The sequence below is a fragment of the Marmota marmota genome, unplaced genomic scaffold (assembly GCF_001458135.2).
Source record: "Marmota marmota marmota unplaced genomic scaffold, marMar, whole genome shotgun sequence".
Taxonomy (NCBI): Eukaryota; Metazoa; Chordata; class Mammalia; order Rodentia; family Sciuridae; genus Marmota; species Marmota marmota.
Window position 1 is genome coordinate 14,867,392 of NW_025999853.1, and position 22,511 is coordinate 14,889,902.

The window sequence follows — 22,511 nt, forward strand, 5'->3', positions numbered from 1 at the left end:
ACATCTGTCCCCTGGGGACACTAGTTCATCTGAAGAGCATCTAGAAAGACAAACTGTGTAAGGAGAGAAAATACTATTTGCTTGTAGAAAAGGCTATATTTTTAGCTCAATTTGGGGCATATCACTTGGATTTGCTTCCATCCCACAATGTTCACCAAATATAATATGAATGCGGCCATGTCAATGTTTATAGCAGCTCAATTCATGATAGCTAAACTATGGAACCAATCTAGGTGTCCTTCAATAGATAAATGGATAAAGAAAATGTGGCACATATATTCAATGGAATATTACTCAGTTTTAAAGAAGAATGAAATTATGGCATTTGCCAGTAAATGGATGGAGTTGGAGAATATCATGCTAAGTGAAATAAGCCAATCCCAAAAAACCAAAGGCTGAACATTTTCTCTAATATGGGAATGCTAATTCACAATAAGGTTGGGGGCACTAGATAAGAATAGCATTACCTTAGATTAGGTAGAGGGAAGTAAAGGGAGGGGAGGGGAGGGGATGTGGGGATAGGAAAGATAGTAGAATAAAACAGACATTATTACTATATATATATATATATATATATATATATATATATATGTGACTACATGACCAATATGATTCTACAACATGTACACTCAAATGAGAAATTATATCCCATCTATGTATGATATATCAAAGTGCATAAATGCACTCTACTGTCACATATAACTAATTAAAACAAATAAAAATTTAAAAAAAACAAAACTGAAATTTGAGATTCAGAAATAAAATGGACATTTCAAGCCAAGTCTGCTTTTCCCTCAAAGGTATTTTTGTGATTCCCCCACTATATTAATCTTCAGAATATTTTTAAAAATACTTTTTAGTTGTAGATGGACACAATACCATTTATTTATTTATTTATTTATTTATTTATTTATTTATTTATTTATTTATATGTAGTGCTGAGGATCGAACCCAGTGCCTCACACATGACAGACAAGTGCACTAACACTCAGCCATAACCCCTGCCCCGATCTTCATAATTTTAAAACCAATGTTTGTGAGACCATTTAATGATTTCAGATTATCAGCACCATGGGTTTACCTTTTTACATGTCCCTTGATTCGAATCAATTCCTTGGGCTTTTCAAGTGAATTAATAATACAATGAAGTATATTTAGATTTAAATGACATGATTCTGGTCAACCACTAAGGTACCATCTCTTACAGATGTATTGACTGATTTGACACAGTGGAAGTGTCTTCTCTTTCCTTCCAGATTATCATTTTTTGTAGATGATTTTTCCTTTAGTTATAACATATTCAATTAATTCATGATGGCCTCCAAACTGGTAAATCAAATGCTCCCATCTAGAAAGAAATCAAACATTTTTTTCCAATGGATACAAGTCAAAATCATCACTGTGCATGATCTGCAAATGCATTTAAAAACTTGATTTATACCAAGTCCATTGGTATTTGAGCTTTTTAAAAAAGTGGTAAATATATAACTGGTCTATAATAAATAAAGTGTTGTTTAATAATGTCATTTAAGAACTTGAACTTATAATATTTTCTTCCTTACATGGTGCACAAATGGTAACATGAATTACCACTCATTATTTTTAATGGAAGGAGTGAATTCCTACCATAAAGGGTAGAACTGTACAGCCGTTCTCCTCTGTTAAATACGGGGTCCAAGGGCTGTGATCAGCACATGAAGGTCAAGCACATGTACAATATTGTGGATTTAGAACAATAAGACCCAAATTGTCACAGCGGAGGCCCAAGCAGCAGCAGATGCGTGGGAGATTTGGGAATGAAGTAGATCTCAAAAGTCAGACATGTTGGAGCTGGGAGCAAGCAGAAGGTCAGGAACCAAGCAGAAAAACAAAAACACAGGCCAGAGGACACTCCAGGTCCACAGTCCAAGTAAACAGAGCAAGACCTGGAAATCCATGAAACATACGAGACAGATGACGAGACCGGAAAACTCGGTCTCCACTGAGGTTTGGCCCAGGGAGGCAGATGTTGGAAATGGGTGAAGAGAGAGAGGAGTGGGTTGTGTCTGAGTCTAGACAAAGCCTGATACTAAGACTACTGCAAACAGAATTAAAACCTCATCTATATCTGCAGTGGGCATAAAATAAAATAGCCATATTGACAACACTCACCTGGACGAATTGATGACAATGAGGTCTCCCTGTTTGCCAACTTCCAAAGATCCATGCGTGTGAGATTTTCCCAGTGCATAAGCCGCGTTGATGGTGGCAGCAGCCAAGGCCTCCGACATGGACATTCTCATGTTCACACAGGCCAGATGCATGACCATTGGCTAAGGCAGGACAAGAAAAGCATTGAAGGAAGGGACAAAATAGCAACTTCTTCTCAGGACACACAGCACAACAAGTAAATGTAGATTACTGACTGTCCAGGCTGAGGATGCGGCTCAGTGGCAGGGTCTGTGCTCAGCAAAAAAAGGCCCTGGGCTTGATCCCGCACCCACACCCCAGCACCTTACAAGAAATATATAGGTGGAACTTGCTGGATTACTATGGGAAAATCTAAATACATAAAGGTTGTTATGCTTTGGGAAAATATTCTTTATTATTAAGAATCGTGGTTTTTTAGCTGGGTACAGTGGCACACCCCTGTAATCCCAGCAGCTCTGGAGGCTGAAGCAGGAGGATAGCAGGTTCAAAGTCAGCCTCAGCAAAAGTGAGGTGCTAAGCAACTCAGCGAGACCCTGTCTCTAAATAAAATACAAAATAGGTCTGGGGATATGGCTCAGTGGTCAAGTGCCCCTGAATTCAATCCTCAATACAAAAAAAAAAAAAAAAAAGAATTGTGTTTTTAATATTCATTTACAACTCTTCAAGACCCTCTGTAGAAGATGAATTTTCCATTCACACTTAATAATTAAAATCTTTTTTAGTTTCTGCTTTGCTCCAGAGAAGGAAAATTGGTTAATGTAAAACCATAATGCTCAAGGCTGAATCAGAAAATAATGCAAATAGAAGTTTCTCTCTTTTCTTCAAGCCTGGAGGCACTCATGTGGTGCAGGGAAATCCAATTATTCTACTGTCTACACTTTCTTATTTTACAGGCAAATATTTTCATAACTTTTATACATTTTAACAGATGGTGAAATATTTTTGAATTATTTATATGCTTGGTAGAGACTGTGCTCAGAAAAACACATGAAAAAATAATTACCATTGAAAAACAATATGCATTCGGGTTGAAATCACTGCCCAGGGCAACTATCACCCCTTCATCTAACATCTTCCTGGCTCGAGGCTGCTTCAGTCTAAGGGGAACAAGAAAAGGAGGTCAGTCTCCAGAGTTGGAACTTTCACAAAACAGATGTTTAGAATGGAAGAGAACTTGAGACCGTCAACCCCACTGTGGTCTGGAAGAAGAAACAGAAGTTCCAAGTTACATGATCGGTGGTGGAGTGAAGCAGCACTCTAAGACTCTTGGTTTTCTCTTGGTTTTCTTGTTTTGCTTTTGGAATTACTCGGCTATTATTTAATTTGTGGTCATTTATTTTGTCAATCTTTGTATGCATCTTCAGAGATTGTTGCTAAGGGAGAAAAATATCATTTACAAAACAAATGATTTTCAATAAACTAATAAAAATTTTCTAATAAAATCTGATAAACTTTTTGTTACTTTCAAATTAAACAACTAATGAGGTTAGCATAATGCTACTTTTTATTAATTTCATTTTGCCCCTCCTTTCTATCTATATCTATATCTATATATATATATATTTTTTTTGGAAAGTCCTATTTAAAAGTTTTTTGGGTAGGATCTATTTAAAGAATTTAATGTGTGAAATGTTTGTGTTTCTTTCTGGATTAGGCATCTCCTAGATCTCCTTGGCAAGAGTCTACCTTCTTCAGGATCTAACTCAAAACTTATGTCAAAAATAAACAGACCAGATACTAGTTAAAGTGATGAGAGAGACTGGATTCAATAATAACTATTGCAATAAGGAAGAGTACAATAGTCATGGAACCAACTTCCACTTTTGAAGAGGTAACCGGGTGTTTTAGAGAGAGATTGAGGAGCAGAAATGAAAAAGCAGCAGTTACTCTAACAGTCAGGGAAGTGGCAATTTGCAAAACCCTGGGGGCTTGGGGTTGGTCTGTGAGCTCTGGGTTCCTTAATTGGTGCTTATCTGGAGGGGATTCAAACCTGTACCCTTAGGCGGGAGGCAGGGGCCTAGTTAGAGCAAGAGGCCCCAGCCCTGGGAACACAGTGAAAGTTTTCTGCTGGAAGGATTGCCTGTCAAAGAGAGGGCTCTCAGGTCCTTAGAGAAGACAGTTCTGGGTTGCAGAAGATTTACATCTCAAAGAGGCAGAGAAAGAACTTAAAATCACAAGCTTTTAAAAGTAACTGCTATCAGAAGGTCTGGGGGTGGGGGTGGGCTATCTGCCTATCAACAGATTTTGGGCTGGAAAAAAGAGTACTTTCTCCTTGCAGCCTTGAGCTTTCACAGGCAGGCACTGCAAGGAAGGGAGGGACAGGGTCCTCCTAGGGATGCAGCTTTTTAGAAACTCTGCCGGGGTTTGTTGCAGTTTCTTGTAGATCATTTGTGCTGAGTCAGCAGTCTTTGTAGCCCGTGGTGGAGGCCTAGGCTACCCCCTCTGGGAAGGCTTCCCAACCATCCCTTTTGGCTACCACCTTCTCTGGCCTCCCACGGCACCCCACACTCCTCAGTTAGCCCTTACAGGACTAGACTGCTTGCTGTTGCTTCATGATAATGCCTGGACTGATCCTCAGCCTCAGATGGAACAGTACTGCTTACTGATTGTTACATACAGCTATTTAGACTATTTAGACTATTGCATCTACCCCTACAGCTGGCAAGTCTAGCAGAGGCCAAGAACCATGGGCAGAAAGGACTAGTTTATTTTATTTCTTTTCTTTTAATGATGATTTGTTTGTTGCAGGACCTAGCCTTGTTTTTACTTAATATGTTTGCTTGGATGAAGGAAGCTGTGATGTTCAAGGAGTGTTCTGAATGTGGCAAAGAGTAAGTTTATAGCCATGCCCCCGAATAGTTATAAAGTCCACCTAAGTTTGGCATTTGAGACCTTCCAAAAACTGAGCCCAACCTTCTCTCAGGGACTCATTTCTCATCACTACCCTACCTGATGCTGCACCCCAACCACCAGAGTTCCCTATTTGGACATTTCTGAGTTTGCCATTCTCCTCGTCTAAAATGCCTAAGATGCAGTCATCTAAACCCAGAACACGTCTTGCCCTTCGCTGCCCATTCTCCCCGACACCCCTTACTCCAGCCAAGAACAATAGCTCTCTTCAGAACTCTCCCAGGTCTGTTTGCATTTACCAGAATTTGTGCATTAGACTCAAGTTCTTAAAGGCCCAGACCATCTATCCGTTCATTCATCAATGCACCCCCAGCACCGGTACCGTGTCTGGCACAAACAGCTGCTCAATAGACTTGCTGGAGGCATTCATTAATTTTTCATTATTGTGTTTTTGTTGCATTAATCTTTTGTTTCCTTCCCCCAAATACAGGCACTTCTTGGTAGTTTCAATGGAAAGAGTACCATCTCATGTACGGTGCCCAGTGAAACATGGTGGGTCATAGATACAGCCAGCCATTCAGAAAGCATCCAGTTAGCGAGTGCTGGGTGGCACCTTCGTCATCCTTGACTCCTATTTTTAATCTTTTTTCTCACGGGGCAAGTCATCAGAAAAATCTTGCTGGCTCTGCCTTAAAAATATATCCAGATTCCAAATAATATGCAGAACCCCTGCTACCAGCATGGATCCAAGTCACCTTCCCCTCTTGCCAGGATATTTGTAAGACCATCCTAACAGGTTTTCCTGCTTTCAGGAAAACCCTAATATCTAATCTCCTTAGAGCGGAAAGAGGAAGCTTTTGGAAAAATAAGTCAGGTCATGTCACTGAGCTTTTGAAAAATGTTCCAGTGGCCTCCCATGATCTTACAGGCTCTCCAGGACTCAAAGCTGATCAAGTCTGCCCTTCCTTCTGCCCTCAGCTACTGCCTTCTCCTTACTCGGGCCTCTCAGGCCTCACTCTTGCTCCCAGAACACCCAGTGTTCTTCCACCATTTCACTGGCCATCTGTTGGGGTCCAGAACACTCTCCTAAACAATCCCGCCCTTCTAAAAAAAGAGAGAGAGAGAGAGAGAGAGAGAGAGAGAGGATAGCTCACTCCTTCACTTCTAGATCTGTGCTGGAACATTCCTCATCCAGAAGTCTTTTCCTGCTAGGCACAGTGACGCATGCCTATAATCCCAGCAGCTAGGGAGGCCTCAGCCATGTCGAGGTGCTGAACAATTCAGTGAGACTCTGTCTCTAAATAAAATATAAAAAATAGGGCTGGAGATGTGGCTCTGTGGTCGAGTGCCCCTGAGTTGTACTAGGGATTGAACTAGTACTAGTTTTGTACTAGTTCAATCCCTAGTACAAAAAAAAAAAAAAAAAGCCTTTTCCTGACCAACCTAAGAACATCACAGCCCAACCTCACATCAAAGCCCCCTCCCCACCAGCACTCCCTATTCATCTACCTGACTTTGACTTTTTCATAGCACTTTGCATCACCCAAGGTTTATATATTCATTTGTCTCGGTACCTTGTCTGTTGCCTCCCATTAGAAGACAGGCTCCTTCAGGACCAGAACTTTGGCATTTATTGTTGCATCCCCAGTACTTAGAATAGTACCTGGCAGCCAGCAGGCCTCAGCACACAGGTTGGTGTGTAAATTAATAAATTATGAGAAGTGCAGAGACGACTCCTGTCCTTGAAGTATTTCCAGTCTGGGCTGATAACTTGTAGGACCACTGAAAATGTTCCCCAACTATGACATGTAAGTGAAGCAGAGGTGGGTACAAGGAAATGTAGTCAGCCTCTCCCTGATCCACAGGTGATACAGTCTGAGAACCCGAGTGGATGCCTAGGATCTCAGATAGTACCAAATCCCAATATATATTGTGCATTTCCTATATATACCTACCTATGACAAAGTTGAATTCATAAATTAGGTGCAGTAAGAGATGAACAAGAATAACTAACTAGAACAATCATAACGAAATTCTGTGATAAAAATTATTTAAAACTAAAACTTGTTTCTCTCTGGGATTTTTTTCATTGAATATTTTCGGAACACAGTTGACCAGGAATAAGCAAATCTCAGAAGGCAAAATTGCAGATCAGAGGGATGACTGTAGCTTTGAACTTCCCTGGAGGTCATTCCAGTGGTCTCTTCCCTCCTAGAACTAGGGGGAGGGGAGTGAGCCTCTTAAAGTATTAAAGGAGCTCCATTAAAAATGAAGGCAAGTATTTCTTGAATAAATATTATATGCAAATATTCACAAAATACACAGTGAAAGGAAGCTGTTCAGTGGCACTAGGTAATGGTTGTTGTCAAAATGAGAATCAAGGGCTGGGCTATGGTTCAGTGGTAGAGCATTCACCTGGCATGTGTGGGGCACTGGGTTCGATCTTCAGCACCACATAAAAATAAAATAAAGGTATTGTTCCCTCTTACAACTAAAAATATATACATTAAAAAGAGAGAGAGAGAGAATCAAGAAGGAGCTCAGGCTAGGCGCAGTGGCTCACGCCTGTAATCCCAGCAGCTCGGGAGGCTGAGGCAGGGGGATCACAAGGACAAAGCCAACCTCAGCAACTTAGCAAGGCCCTAAGCAACTTAGTGAGACCCTGTCTCAAAATAAAAAATAAAAAGGTCTTTCGATGTGGCCTGTGTTTAAGTACCCCTGGGTTTAATCCTCAGTACAAAAAAAAACAAACAAACAAACAAACAAACAAAAACCAAACAACAACAACAAAAACAGGGAGCTCAGGGTACAGCAGGGGTCCCTGATGGTCTCTCCTGATTATATTTCTCAGAAAAAAAAATACAGGAACAGAGAAGTCAGAGAGGAGTGAGGCCTCTTTAACTGCCCTTGTGGTCCAAACAGGACACAAGCCTATCAGCCTACCAGTGCCAAGGTCTCAGACTTTTGTTCCATGTTAAGAGAGTAAAGATAAAGGAAAGAAAGACTTTTTTTTGGTGTGCATAAGAATTTATTCCTTGAATGGTGGAGGATTAGCCAAATTAAATATTGACTGATGACTTCGACTGATGCTATCCAGATCTGTAAGAGAAGCAGTTGGTCAAACCAAGAACTGTTACTGGCATTTTCTGATTGTAGCCTACATCGCATCCACTCTTAAACTAAGTAAATATTAATAATAAAGATGTGTGTATGTAATCCTATACATTGGGGAAAAAAAAACCACTGAGATATTCCTTTCTTTTCCCTCTTAAGAATACTTTGAAGCCTGGCCTTTCTCAACCTTGGCACAGTTCATGTCTCACTCGTTCTGGATGTTTCTCTGTTGTGGCGGGCTGCTCTGTGTAAGGATGATTAGGAGCATGGGTGAATTAGATCGAACTCTCAATCCTCCTGCCTCAGCCTCCCAAGCCTCTGGGATTACAGGTGTGTGCCACCATATCCAGCTAATAAACTGACTCTTGAATGCTGGCTTCCCAAACCACTGACTTGGCAGCTGTCACGGAAGTGGTACCACGGAAAGGGTCAAAGGACCTCAGATCTCATGTTCAGCAGAACTAGAGCAGTGGGCAAGGAGTATTCAGTTCATAGAGGGCCCACAGCAAAATCTCTGGGAAGTTTTTACAAAGTTTAATTCACATGTGTCCTCATCCTCCCACTCCCAGGGGTCTTAAGGATTCTGGTACTCAATCATGGGACTATCAGCACCCGTTTAGAAAACATCTTATTCAGATTCTGGGTCTTGTTGAATGAATATCCCTAAGATCTTATGCCTGTTCTTAAAATTATAGAACCTGTTCCATTATTTTCTTTTTTGGTACCAGGGATTGAACCCAGGGGGTGCTTAAACACTAAGCTGCATCCCCAAAACTTTTTTTTTTTTTAATTTTGAGGCAGGGTCTTGCTAAATTGCTTAGGGCCTCTAAGTTGCTGAGGCTGGCTGTTGTGGTTCTCCTGCATCTGCCTCCCAAGCCGCTGGAATTACAGGCGTGTGTTCACCACTCCTGGCAACCCAGGGCCTTACACATGCTAGGCAAGTGCTCTGCCATTGAGCTCCAGCCCTGCTGTTTCATTATTTTCTGATGATAAAAGTAATGCATACTGATTTTTTACATTGGAAATTTCTGAAATCCAGGGGGAAGAAAGGAAAAAGAAAGCATCACCTTCCTCAATAATCTCACCACCCAAAGGCAATTGGGCTAAGCTCCTTCCCGAGGGTAATTAATTTAAGAACATTTATCCAGAATTGGCATCTTCCTGAGCTAGTTTCCATCATTTGCATTTCTCAGGATTTGTAGGGGCCGTGCCATAAAATTTAGGCTCCTTAGAAGTCTATGTCCCCACAGCTGACCTGCGTGTCGGGGTGAGCACCGGTCTTCTCACCTCAGCATGTACGCCGTGGTGGGCAGAAGGACCGCGGCACACCTGGCCGTTGCCATGGCAGTGATGCCTGCATCACTCACTTCTTCCAGGTGGCTGATTGCCTGGGCTCCCAGTTCAGCTCCAAGCTAAGCAGGATGGGCAGAGAGGAAAAGGTTTAACAAACAGCACAACGACAAAGCATACAGCACCCTGAAACCGATTTTCCTACAAAAAGAAAACAACACTCTATTAGTAAGATTTCTTGTCAACTCCCTCTTATAATAAGCACAAGCCCCACAATGGACACATGGTTTATAATTGACATATATTTGAAAATTAGCTGGGTGCTACTTTTTTTTTTTCTTCTTGGTACCAGGGATTGAACCCAAGGGCACTTCATCACTGAATCACACCCCAACCCTTTCTATTTTTTGCTTTTGAGACAGGGTGTCACTAAGTTGCTGAGGCCGGTCCAAATTTTTAATCCTCCTGCCTCAGCCTCCCCAGTTGCTGAAATCACAGATGTGTGCCACCATGCCCTGTTGCTAGGTGCTACTTTTAAAACTAGTTTTAAACAAAAATGCTTTCAGACAGTTCTGAAACAGAAATTTTCACGAAGCTTACAGATCAGAGGGAAATAAATTATAATTATCATAGCATCATAAAAAGACAACAGAGATGTGTGTTTTGGGAATGTCATTGCACTCTGCGAAACATACCAGTTGGGAGAATACACTTCAAAAATGTGGAATTATATCAATAATTTGAGATTATCAACTTGAACTTGATTCCCCTCCAGGTGAGAAGCTGGAGCTAGATTATTAGAAGCACACAAAGAAAAAGGGCGGCTCTGATGACGGTGGAAGCATTGCTTTAAAGGTCCCCTCAGCTGAATATCTTCATGTCCTATATTCCCAACCAGTGAGTTTGCACACACAAGAGCCCCCGCTAACAGGTGACATGGACAGGAGAGTAGGCTGACATTGATGTGGCCTAGGGAGGCTGTATTGCCACATCCAGGACAGGGAAGAGCTGACCCCTTCTTCAGCAGCTTGCTCTGGCCTAAGAAGTTTTGAATTGGGGCTCTGGGGAGTGTGGTGGTCCACAGGACTGATTATGTTTCCCAGGGGAAGTTTCTTCTACACCTTGGACTCACCCTCACTCTTCTAAACTCGATTTGCTGGTTATGGGTATTGACTTCTATTGATTTAATCTAGCAGTATCTTGGTGACCATCCAATTTGCGTTCATTCAACAAAATTTCAACAAGTATTGATTTATGAAAGGCCATCTGTACTCTGGGCGCTGTGCTGACCTCCAGGATTGGGCGAGGATTGGGTGCAACGCTCAGGGTGCTATAGTCCAGAGGCGATTTTAACCCAGTGGGATAAGGACTGGGAGAGGCCATAACCCAGTCTTAGAGAGGGCTAGGAAGAAGTCCCAGAAAAGTAGCTAAGATAAAACACGGGAGTTAGGACTAGTCAGAGAAAGGGGACTTCAGATGAAAGGAGCAGTATGTACAAAGGCATGGGGTATTGAGAGTAGATTTTTGTGGCTGGTTCATGACAGAGAGGCTGGATGGAGTGAAAGGAGGAAGGAGGTGGAGAGGTAAGGAAGGGTAAGATCCTGGTAAACCACACACTGTGTTTGGAATTTGTTCTAATTCGAACCACGTTCATCCTTTATGTGGTCTAAGCAATGGAGGGGAAGGATGGAGGGGAAGGTTAAACTGCATTGAGGGAATGGGTTAAGGGAAGGGATTAAGGTGGATGCTAGATTGGAGGCCAAGAGGACAGTTATTGAGGAATCCAGGTGGGAGCTGAAGGTGGTTTGAACCAGGCAGTAAGGAGAGAGAAATGGACATAGGAGAAGAATTGGGAGGCTTTGGTGATTCGTTGGTAGATGGAGGAGTCAAAATGATGCTTAGGCAGCAGATGGATGATGGCGTTGTCCACTGGGGCAGAAAGCACAAGACAAGGCTGGAAGTGATATTAAGACATCTGGTTGGCCATGCTGTGCTTGAGATGCAGGTGGAATGTCTGCAGCTGTATTTATGTACCCAGGGCAATTCTTTTTAAGCTCTAGGGTTCAGAAGAGAGATGTCTAGATTCACAGTTGTAGGGACTGTCCTAATCACTACTGAATTCGTCACACCTTGAACAGTGCCCAGCACACAGGTTGAAAGAATGAATAACTCAACCTGGGCAAGACAGGTAGATTTGAAACCATCTTGTGACTGTTCATGGTGTGCTCCATCAGCATTGATCCAGATGCTGCCCACAAGAAGATTCTAGAAGCTACATGTGAAATTACTGTACTGTGCCAGTGTGGCTTTGTGTGCCAACCAAAATATGTTGTGAGTTTAATAACTGAGATCACAGAGATACTTCTTTCTCTACGAGTACCACCAGCCAATAATAATAAAAGTAAATGATCAGGCTGGGGATGTAGCTCAGTGGTAAAGCATGTGCTTAGCATGAGTGTGGTCCTGGGTTCAACCCCCAGCATCCAAAAGAAAAGAAGTAAATGATCTGCAGAAGAAAAAAAAAAAGTAAGTTTTTCAGTAGAGGTCAGGGTTTTCCAGGCCCAACCAGACCAATCTGCACATTGTTCAAACAAGTTTCCCCACTCTCTATCTTTTCAGAAGGCGACTTTGAACAGATGGATTAGGTTTCCCATGGCAGGAATGTGCAAGAACGCACATTGACAAGGATGTGCCAAAGTTCAGCCATACCTCAGCAGCCTTCACTGGGTGCAGCTCATCCCCATGGAAGTTAATCTGTAACCCCATCTCTTTTCCACTTTGAAGAATCCTTCTGGTAGAATCCAGATCAAAGACACCCTTCTCACAGAACACATCTATATTGTCAACACGTATTTCCCCATCTCTGCCAAGTGCCTTCAGCTTTGGGAGATGGTTCTTGATGATGTCATCAGCAGCTTCCTTGGCAGTTTTTCCTCTGATGGAAGAAAATGAGATTATCATGGGCAAATATATGTACATGTGTGTATATATTTGTATACAAAATACATATATATGTATACATGTATACATGTGTGTATATATATATACAGTTATCTGGCATTTGAAGTATAGGTAAATAACCTCTAACCTCAAAAAAACTAAAACTCAGGACTCTTTATAGCTGAGCCATGCCAACACAGCAGAGGTATTGAGGTTTCTGTATGTACCAACCTCATAGACAGAGATGCAAATTACTCAGCCATGCTAAAACACCCATGCTGCCTTTGGGGATGCCAGTAAGGCCACCTGACTGCAAAGGTGAATTTCCATCAAGGACCCTTTTAAGACATCCTGGACAATTCCCTGAAAACCCAACTGTGGTTCCATGACCTAGGCCCTAGTTATCACCCTGCCTTTTTCTTCCGCTTTCTCCACGATGTTTCCTGAAGCACCTGCTAAGGCTTCCTGTCTCACTCTCAGCAGACATGGCCAAAGAGGACAATAAGAGACCTTGAAATGCTTCCTATCTTGGAAAGGACTGGACTCTTACAGTCAAACACAGAGCTCTACCTCTTGCGATGATATAACTTTGGACATACTATTTAGCTGTGATTTGCACCTTAGGGAATCAAGAACACAGAACTTGGAGGGTCATTGGCAGATGGAGAGAATTTCTGCAACACCTCAGCCCTGTATTGGGTACACAGAAAGCTCTCACTCAGTGACACCATTTGGAGGGTGGATAGAGGTCAATGATGAGGAGATGGGCACTTACATAAATTATTTCTACTTCTCAAGACAATCCTAAGGAATAGGGTGTATGTAGCTCTGTGTACAGATGTGTAATTCATGTTCCAAAAAGCTGTCACATCTTCAAAGTCACTCAGCTAGAGGGAACTAAGCTGGATTCAAACTCAAGTTTTATCACTCCAAAGTCTGAGACTTTGCCATACCACATTGCTTATTCTGTGTTTGTGCAGGGAGGACAGACTCTCATACACTTTCTATTTCATTTGGGGGAAAAATCTACTGTTTTCCATAGACAGGCTGTGTAAAAATATCTCAGTGAAGTTTTAAGTTTTAATAATTTCAGAAATATAAATGCTAAAACTTACAACAAAGATCCCTGGAATATTTATAATTTAATGTTAATTTTTTTTTTAAGTTCTTCTAATAGTGGGGGGGCAGTTCTCTGAATCATCTAGACTACAAGGTTTGATCTCTATAAGATCTTACTATTAACCTTTACTTTTATGCTACTTTACTGCTTTATGTGAATTCGTTTATCAGATAAAATTATTCACATTAGCATCTATAGTCTCAAAGGACTACAAAGGGTCATTTCTTTTTGCAAACCAAAAGAGCTTAAAACGACTCGTGTTATTCCAACACTGATGAAACTGATAGAACTGAATGTAGCTCCATCCTCAAACCACCTGTCCTAAATGTCTGGTCATAGAAGCAGAACATCTTTCCAAAGCCTTATCTCCTTCAAGAGCTAAAGTACTGATGCATCTCCATCCTCGGGGAACGCAGTCTCCGCTTCATTCCCACTATCTGAGTTACACCCTGATCCCACCCGCTGAGATTACTTGGGCACTGAGTGAGCCCCACAGTAAGTGGCCGAGATGCCGATGCGCCCCTCTCGCTGGGCACGCTCGATCACGCGCAGCATCTTGAGCTCGGTCTCCAGGTTGAGGCCGTATCCGCTCTTGCACTCCACCAGCGTGGTGCCAGCCCTCATCATGCACTGAAGCCGCTGCCGGAAAGAGCCGAACAGCTCCTCCTCTGAGGCTTCGCGAGTGCGCTCCACCGTGAAGTTGATTCCGCCTCCAGCCTGGTGAATATCCATGTATGTGGCTCCTGCCAACTGAACACACCGCTCGGTCAGGGGAGGTTGCAGACAAGGCGTAGAACCTACCTCCATGGGGGATATTATAACCCGATCAATAACTGGGCTAAGGAACCCAACAGTCACTTTCTCAGAAGAAGATATACCATTGAAGAATAAATATATGAAAAATGTTCAACTTCTCTAGTAATTAGAGAAATGCAAATCAAAACTAATCCTAAGATTTCATCTCACTCCAGACAGAATGGCAATTATCAAGAATACAAGCAATGATAAGTGTTGATGAGGATGTGGGGGGAAAGGTGCACTCATATGTTGCTGGTGGCACTGCAAATTGGTGCAAACACTCTGGAATGCAGTATGGAGATTCCTTAGAAAACTTGGAATGGAACCACCATTTGACCCAACTATCCCGCTCCTCCAGTCTTTACACAAAGGACCTAAAATCAGCGTGTTATAAGTGATGCAGCCACATCAATGTTTGTAGCAGCTCAATTCACAATAGCTAAACTGTGGAACCAACCTAGATGCCCTTCAATAGGTGAATAGATAAAGAAACTGTGGTATATATACACAATGGAATATTAATCAGCATTAAAAGAGAGTAAAATTATGGCATTTGCAGGTAAATGGATGGGGTTGGAGAATATCATGCTAAGAGAAGTAAGCCAATCAATCCCCCAAAAACAAAATCTCCAAATGTTCTCTCTGACAAGTGGATGCTGATCCAAAACAGGGAGTGGGGAGTCATGGGAAAATGGAGGAACTTTGACTGGGCAAAGGGAAGGGAGGGTGGGGAGGATGCAGGGGGTAGAAAAGATGGTGGAATGAGATGGTCATCATTACCCCTAGGTACATGTATGACTACACATATGTTGGGATGCTACATTGTGTACAACCAGAGAAACCAAAAGTTGTGCTCCATTTGTGTACAATGAATTGAAATGCATTCTGCTGTCATGAATGCCTAATTAGAACAAATAAATAAATTTTTATAAAAATATTTACTTTTTAGTTTTAGGTGGACACAATATCTTTATTTTATTTTTATGTGGTGCTGAGAATCAAACCCAGTGCCTCACACATGCTAGGAGAGCACGCTACCACTTGAGCCACATCCCCAGCCCACAAATAAATTTTAAAAAGAAAAAAACCACCCTATGGATGTTGCTAGTCTTTTTACCATAATTCTTCATCTTACAAAATTTTATAACTTGAAAATTTCAATAGAAAAGCCAATTTATGTTGTCTATATGTTTGTGTGTGTATAAATACAATTTTAAAAATATTTATTGTTAGTCACACTTTTGCAAATAAAAGTTAAGAAGAAGAAGAAACAACAGCAGTAATAAGGCACAAGCACTAACTGACCAGATCAGAAAGGACACATATTGGGGTGGGAATATAGCTCAGTTGGTATCGTGCTTGCCTTGCATGCACAAGGTCCTGGGTACAATCCCCAGCACCAAAATTTAAATAAATAAATAATTAATCAAAAAAGGACACACATTGTCCTAAAGCCCAGTCGTCTGCCAGTAGCCAGATTGAAGGGAGCTGGGGAGAGGTTCCCAAGAAGGTGCTGGAGAGGCAGAGATGGCAGACGTAGTGTGTAGGCAGTTGGGATCTCAGGGAAGCAGCAATTAATTAATGCTTTGCAGGACTATTTCAATATTTTATCAACCCAGTCAGCCCCCACTGTGTACCAGCTAAGTCTCAATCCTCCCTACATCCCTGAGCATGTTTGAGACAACAAAGCACAGGGAGCCCCACTATAATTTTTCAAATCTCCACTAAAGAGACCCAGGGCCATTTTTCGTGTCTCAATATTTGGGCACCAGATTTGGAAGCCTGACCTTTGTCACTCAAGCAAATAAAGAGGCTCTTCCTGGGGTCCCATGGGCTCCAGTTACTCTGTACTACAGAGTGTGGGACACAGACTATGTGGGCCCAGATCTCCTGGCCAGAGTTTTCATCTGGCTGAGCCATCCTCAGTAAATACCTTCTCTACTCTGGACCCAGCTTTCTCCATGTATATAATGATAGCCCTGGACTGTGCATCTCCAAGGCTGCTTTGGCTCTGAAATTCTTGATTTAATAAAATGGTCTTAAAAACAGCTTTAGTTTGTTGAAGAAGGAATATACCTGAAGAAGTTTTTCCTTTTTTTTCTGAAATAATTCCATTTAGCTGCACCCGGCCCACCCCTGCCAAACAATGTGAAAATGGCTCCAACCAAGGATTTTAGAATTGACTAAGGATAATATTCAACTAACAGAGATTTTTATAATTCTTAATAAGTCTCCTTTTTATTAAAAAAGAGAATAACTTAGCACATTTTATTTTTGTGATTATTTTGTCAAGCACTTTTCCACATTTGACTCCAATGAATGGTAATTTTCAAACCGTTTCTTGGAGCTCTTTCAAATGCTCCTGTAGGTAGTGACTTGGAATGGGGGGTGGGAAGGGAAAGAAAGGAAAAATCAGTGGGCGAGTTGCTCACCTTTGTTCTAAAAGGATGGCAGGGCTAAAAATTTTCAAATGCTATTCTACTTCAAGTGTTTGCCAGTTCGACACATGATAGGAAAACTTGGGGCAGCTGTAAATACATTTTGTTGTCTTTTGTTTCCCATTTTCCAAGCAAAAATATCTATTAAAAAGACATAACATGTAGCAAAGGTGGACAGCCTATGAACTTTTTAGAAAAAAAGACTTTGTGCTTTATTTGGATTTGCCGTTATTCATTGCATACCTTCATTGCGAACTCATGGACTCTTTCACCAGCCCATACGGGATGTGTGTGGGCATCCACCAAACCTGCAATCAATAAATCAGGTCACCTTAGAGTTAAAAGCAGAGGGCACTTCGACAGCAGGCAGTGTGCACCATGCTGCTCTTAGGGAAGCATGGTAGTGGCCATCCAGCTTGGGGTAAGGGAGGTTTCCTCTGTATGGCTCATCTAGAATATTCTAATGGACGAAAGTAACTCTACCATCTAGAGGTACAGCTTCTTTACTCAGTAAGTCCATGCTCAGCAAACAAGATTTTAAACCAGGTTGTCCAAACCATTAGTTGAGCAAAACCAAGGACCGTATCACCAAGGAACAATAATACAACCCTCAACTCCCACTGCAACTTTGAGAAAGAAAAATATGAAAGATGAATCTATCTTTAAGAAAAAACATTTAGCAATCACTTGGAACTTTTCTTTATCCTGTACATTTTAGTAAAGTGTGTTGTTATCAAATATTTAAAGCAGCTCATAAATGGTTCTGATTGGACTAAATCCAAAGTCCCTATCCAGATTGTTTCTTATCATGGTCTTCTTTTTCTTATGACATTTCACCCTGACTTTGTATCCTGGCCCCCAAAAATCAGAACATAAAGATTCTGTCAGATGTGACAATACACATTTTTAAACTATAAAAATTTTATATAAATTAATTTTATTAAAATGTATATATAGTTTTATATAAATAAAATTAAAATAAAGCCCCTATGTTTGCATCAAACTCAAAGTTTTTGAGATTTCTCTCAGGTGAAATCATACTAGAGAGATAACATAGATGGTAGTTAATAAACTGATTTTTTGTGTTAAAAGTGAACTGGGGTGAAATATCTACAGTGTCTCTAGGTCTTCATACAAATTTAGAGTATTTATAACATTAGAGACAGCCTTGCTTGCCTCCCTTATGCAATGGATTAAAAAGTTATTCCAACTATTCTGGAACTTGAACACAACACGGCTGATTTCTCTTTAGCATGTGAGTGGGAAGAAGTGGAATAAACGAGTGGATTTGATACCCAGCTTTTCCTTTACCTGTTCTGCAATCTTGGGTAAGATATTTCACCCCTAACCTCCAGTTTTCTAATCTGTAACACATAGATAATAACATCTACCTCACACGGTAGTTACAAGGATTCAGCATGAACTCATGAACTCATGTTTATAAAGCAGCTAGGCATTCAATAAGAAAAATTCAATCCATGGACTCATTATTATTTTTTCATACTATTGTAAGACCCTGTTTAAAACAATCTGCTATTCTTCCTCTTTATGTTCTTAGACTAACTGATAAAAATGCTTTCAGAGCTTTGTGAAAAACAGGCAAGTACCTGGTAGGATACATTTCCCAGAGCAGTCAATTCTTTCTTCAAAAGTGTCTTCGGAAAACTGTCTTTGGATAGCATCAGCAGGACCAATAGCTTTTATAAACCCATCACTGAAGAAAAATCAAGAAATATTACTAAATTTAGGGGAAATCTTGTGATAAATTTGACTAGTTATTTAAACTATGTTTTGGGATGCCTTGATGTCAGTTAACATTTATTTTGCTTCCCTCTTGAGCCTGAGTCTTTGGGAAAGTGATTCAAGCTATACTGAAGATAGAAAGTCAAACCATGTGTAGCAGAGATTGCTGCTTGTTCCCAAACCAATGTCCCCTTTTCTCACAGTACTAGAACCTTAAGCCAGGACCATGCAGAATAAAAACTACATTTCCCAGGCTCCCTTTAGCCATGTGTGGCCATGTGACCACATTCTAGCCAGTAGGATTGTTTTCACCCCCTGTTCTCACTGGCTGGAATGAAATCCATAACTAGAGATGGATCAGCCATTTTGGATCATGTAGTCTCTGTAAAAAGCTGGCTATGATCCTGACAACTCCACAGTGTTGCCATCAACTAGCCCTGAGTCTTACTTCTGGAGTAGCAGAGAATAGACCTCTACTTTGTTTCAGTCATTGTTAATTTGGGTTTTTGTTACTCACTACAAATTAGTGTTTCCAAAATAGACGTTCAGGGCTCTCATCCTGAGAGGTGGAAAGTGCCGCGAAAAGCAGGTGAAGATAAGAGATTCAGAAATGGGACTGAAAAGGTTTGGGTAACCTAACAATATAAGAGAGGAGAGCAGAAACTGGATAAAAAGATAGCTATTATGAAACAGGCAGGGGAGAGGGGAGATGGTGGGTGTTATGAGGAGGACACATTTAAGGATAGAATAAGAAATTAAAATTTGAAATTTGGTTTTGTATCCTGAGTTATACAACTCTTTGTCACTAACAGCTTTCATCTAGCCCAATTCAATAGTCGTTCTAGTGTGCGGTGAACCTGGTGGTGGAAAAGACCAGCAGGGTTAGAATTTGACCCTTGAATGGGAAAGGTCAAAGAAAATGCTCTCAGGACTATTTTTCTCCTTCTCTATCAAGAACCATGTCCCATTTGGCAGGAAATTGTACTAACCAGGAGCCATGGGACAAAAGACCTGATAAACTACCGGCAGAAAAGAGTTAATGACTGACACTGCTTTAGGAGGGATTGTGTTTCAACAGGGCCAAACCTAAGAAGTAAATCTCTAACAGCTCAGTTTGTGTGGGAGGAGACTTTTGAGGTCACTGGGTCCTCTTCCTGACCACACTAATCACATGATTATCTACCATCTATGGCTACTCATTCATCAGTAGATTCCAAAATATATGTTTGAACAAAGGCTGTGTCCAAGGACAGTTATCAAAGAAAACAAAAAAAAGTATTCTCCTAAAAATGTTTTAAGTAGACATTAACTATGACAAAGGTATCTATTAGTGTTAACTATTGGTGAGATTTTCACTGTTTATTTATTACTAAGTGACATACAAAAAAAATCCAGGGTATAAAAACAGTATACGTACATTTCTTTTCATTATAAAATGTATGTTTATGCAATTCTATCTAAATGGAAAAACATCTGAAAGGAGAAGCACCTAAATGTCAACATTGGTTCACTAAATGTTGAATTTGAGTGATTCATTTTTTTTCTTCTCATGCATCTGTATTTTTTTCACTTTTTCTTTTTTTTCCATATTTTTCATTGGTGCATTATAATGTACATAGTGCTGGGATTCTTTGTTACTTCTCACTTTTCCACAATAAATATACCTACAGGTCATTTTTTAAGGGAAAAAGAGAATAGGTATGTTGCTATTGTTTTATTTACTTCTTATTTTGCAAAGTTTAGAAAGGAAAATTCTACAGAATCTTCTGAAAGCAGCAAAGCAAACCAGTAAGCCTACTGCTACGTGCAGTACCGTCCTCACATGAAAATAATAATGAGGATGACAAGGGCAGCTCAGTGCTTCAAGTGGCTCTCCAAGAGTTTTGTGAAACTTTAGAATTGACATATAGGCTGTCTCAAAACCTAAAAACTGTTCTTAATTTACAGATAAATATGATAAATATGACACCCTTCCCATCAGTTAGGTGGCTCTCTGCACAGTTCTTAAAAGCCCTACCCTGCACATACCTCTCTACCTTTGCGCTTACCATTCAGTATCACAATGATCTTTTCGTGCACCTTGTCCCTCAATAGAAGTGGCTCTTTGAGGGCAGGACGAGTCTCAGCCATTTTGCACCCCTAAGGCTCAGCACTATCAGACAGCTCAGTACATGTTTGATGAATGAATGAAAAGGTCCTGTTTTTTTTTTAGATTCATCATCTACCTGACTCTTACTGGCTTCCAAGAGGGAAGACAAAGCACTCATCGGTTTTTGCTTCAACATTTCCATTTTTTTTAAATTTATTTTGCCTCTCTGAAGAACTATAACAAATGGACCTTGTGGATGAATCTATATTCTCATTCCTACTTCTTTTGTTCATTATGACATTTCCATCTTGGTTTTAGCCTTTGGAGGAGACACTTGTAAAGGAAGTGACAGTTGGTGCTTCTCTTCTGACATCTTGTGGTACTTCTTCAAGATTAGCCACAAAACACACACACACACACACACACACAGCCCACCGGTGGAATTTAGGCTGCATGGCAGATAATCACTGAGATAATTTTAGGAAGGGGGAGTTTCTGGAATTCCTCCAACTGTTTTCTTTTTTTCAGGACTTGTTTTCTCTGTCTAGAGCCTAGAAGGAATTGACTGCTGGTGATCTCACTGGGTGAGATTCATTCTAATCAGAACACACCATCAAAACCCATTCATTTCCAGAGTTTGAAATGGAACTTCTTCCAGTCCTCTCTGTACCCCTCTTCCCCTCACTCTCACTCCCAGCTTTCTTGTCTACCAAAAAAGAAGCAGGATCAGGTTGTCTTTGAACACTCAGGTTCTGCATAAGGAAATGATGTGAAAATTTGAGACAATTACCTAAATGATTCACTCAATCCAGTACCAGCCATATTTGAGCAGTAAAGTTCTGAATATTCCTGTAACTGCATTTTAATATAATAAATCCAACAAATTCTAACCATAGAGCAGATTCAAGGCAAGAAAACCACTTCCCAAACCAAAGCCAACTGCCTCCTGTTTCATTTTTGTTTTATATGGTTTTGATGTGAACATGATATAGAATGTCTTGGAATCCAAGATATCATATTGGATCCTCTATTTCTCTACCTGGGGTAGATATTTTCTTAACTTTGCAAGCAAGGGTGCAATTCTGATTTTAACAAATTTTCGAGAGTGACACTGTTTTTATTCCCATATTAATTGAAAACAAAACCAAAGTTCCTATAATCGGGGCTCTTATGCAATAGTGAGCAGCCTCAGATAAGCAGAGGTCTGTTTGCCACATCTGGTTGGATCTTAGCCGGCATCTTGGGGATAGGTTGCAAAACCCATTCCAATCCTACTCCAGGTCACCCTCCCAAACTTTTTTCTTTTATTCACATTTGACCCAGAATTCAGAAAGTTAAGAGAGAATAACCGAAAATACCTTAATCAGACCAAATCCTGATCCCTGTCACCCAAAGTCACTGTCATTTTTCTTCCTGTTATTGGACTTCAGCGTGCTCACCGGCATCGGAGAGGTGCTTTTTTAAATGTTCATATCTCAGAACTCCATCCCCAGAGGTGTTGATTTAAAGGTCTGGGAATATGCTGAGTGCGGTGGCATACCCCTGTAACCCCAGAGACTTGGGAGGCAGAGACAGAAGGATTGTGAATTCAAAGCCAGCCTCAGCAAGTTAGCGGGTCCTAAGCAACTCAGCGAGATCCTGTCTCAAAATATAAAAAAGAGCTGGGGATATGGGCCCGGATTCAATCCCCGGTACAAGGGGAAAAAAAAGTCGGGAAATAGAGGGTGGAGTCAAAAACCTATTTAAGAAAAAAAGAAAAGAAAGGAGGGAGGGAGGGAGGAAGGGAGGAAGGGAGGAAGGGAGGAAGGAAGGAAGGAAGGAAGGAAGGAAGGAAGGAAGGAAGGAAGGAAGGAGGGAAGGAAGGAAGGAAGGAAGGAAGGAAGGAAGGAAGGAAGGAAGGAAGGGAATCCCAGTCATCTGACGAAAGTTGGTCCCTGAG

At 40.9% G+C, this 22,511-nt stretch overlaps 1 protein-coding gene across 1 annotated transcript; it reads right to left on the reverse strand.

The window, feature by feature from the left end:
* Positions 1 to 1,033: 1,033 nt before the first annotated feature.
* On the reverse strand, positions 1,034 to 18,478 carry Amdhd1 (amidohydrolase domain containing 1). The gene is made up of 8 exons (XM_015482917.2): positions 18,348 to 18,478; positions 16,984 to 17,048; positions 13,977 to 14,254; positions 12,154 to 12,379; positions 9,442 to 9,566; positions 3,194 to 3,287; positions 2,152 to 2,312; positions 1,034 to 1,348 (listed from the first exon to the last, which is right to left on the reverse strand). The coding sequence occupies exons 2-8, from the start codon at positions 16,987 to 16,989 to the stop codon at positions 1,261 to 1,263; spliced, it is 978 nt and encodes a 325-aa protein (XP_015338403.1). The 5' UTR covers positions 16,990 to 17,048; positions 18,348 to 18,478; the 3' UTR covers positions 1,034 to 1,260.
* Positions 18,479 to 22,511: the final 4,033 nt, after the last annotated feature.

Bases quoted from the DNA above. Each gene is read 5' to 3' on its own strand.
- Amdhd1 (XM_015482917.2), bottom strand. The intron at 9,567-12,153 runs GTATGGCTGAAC...CATCCTGCTTAG, and splicing joins ACCCAGTGAAGGCTGCTGAG to CTTGGAGCTGAACTGGGAGC. The intron at 1,349-2,151 runs GTGAGTGTTGTC...ATTTCTTTCTAG, and splicing joins ATTGTCATCAATTCGTCCAG to ATGGGAGCATTTGATTTACC.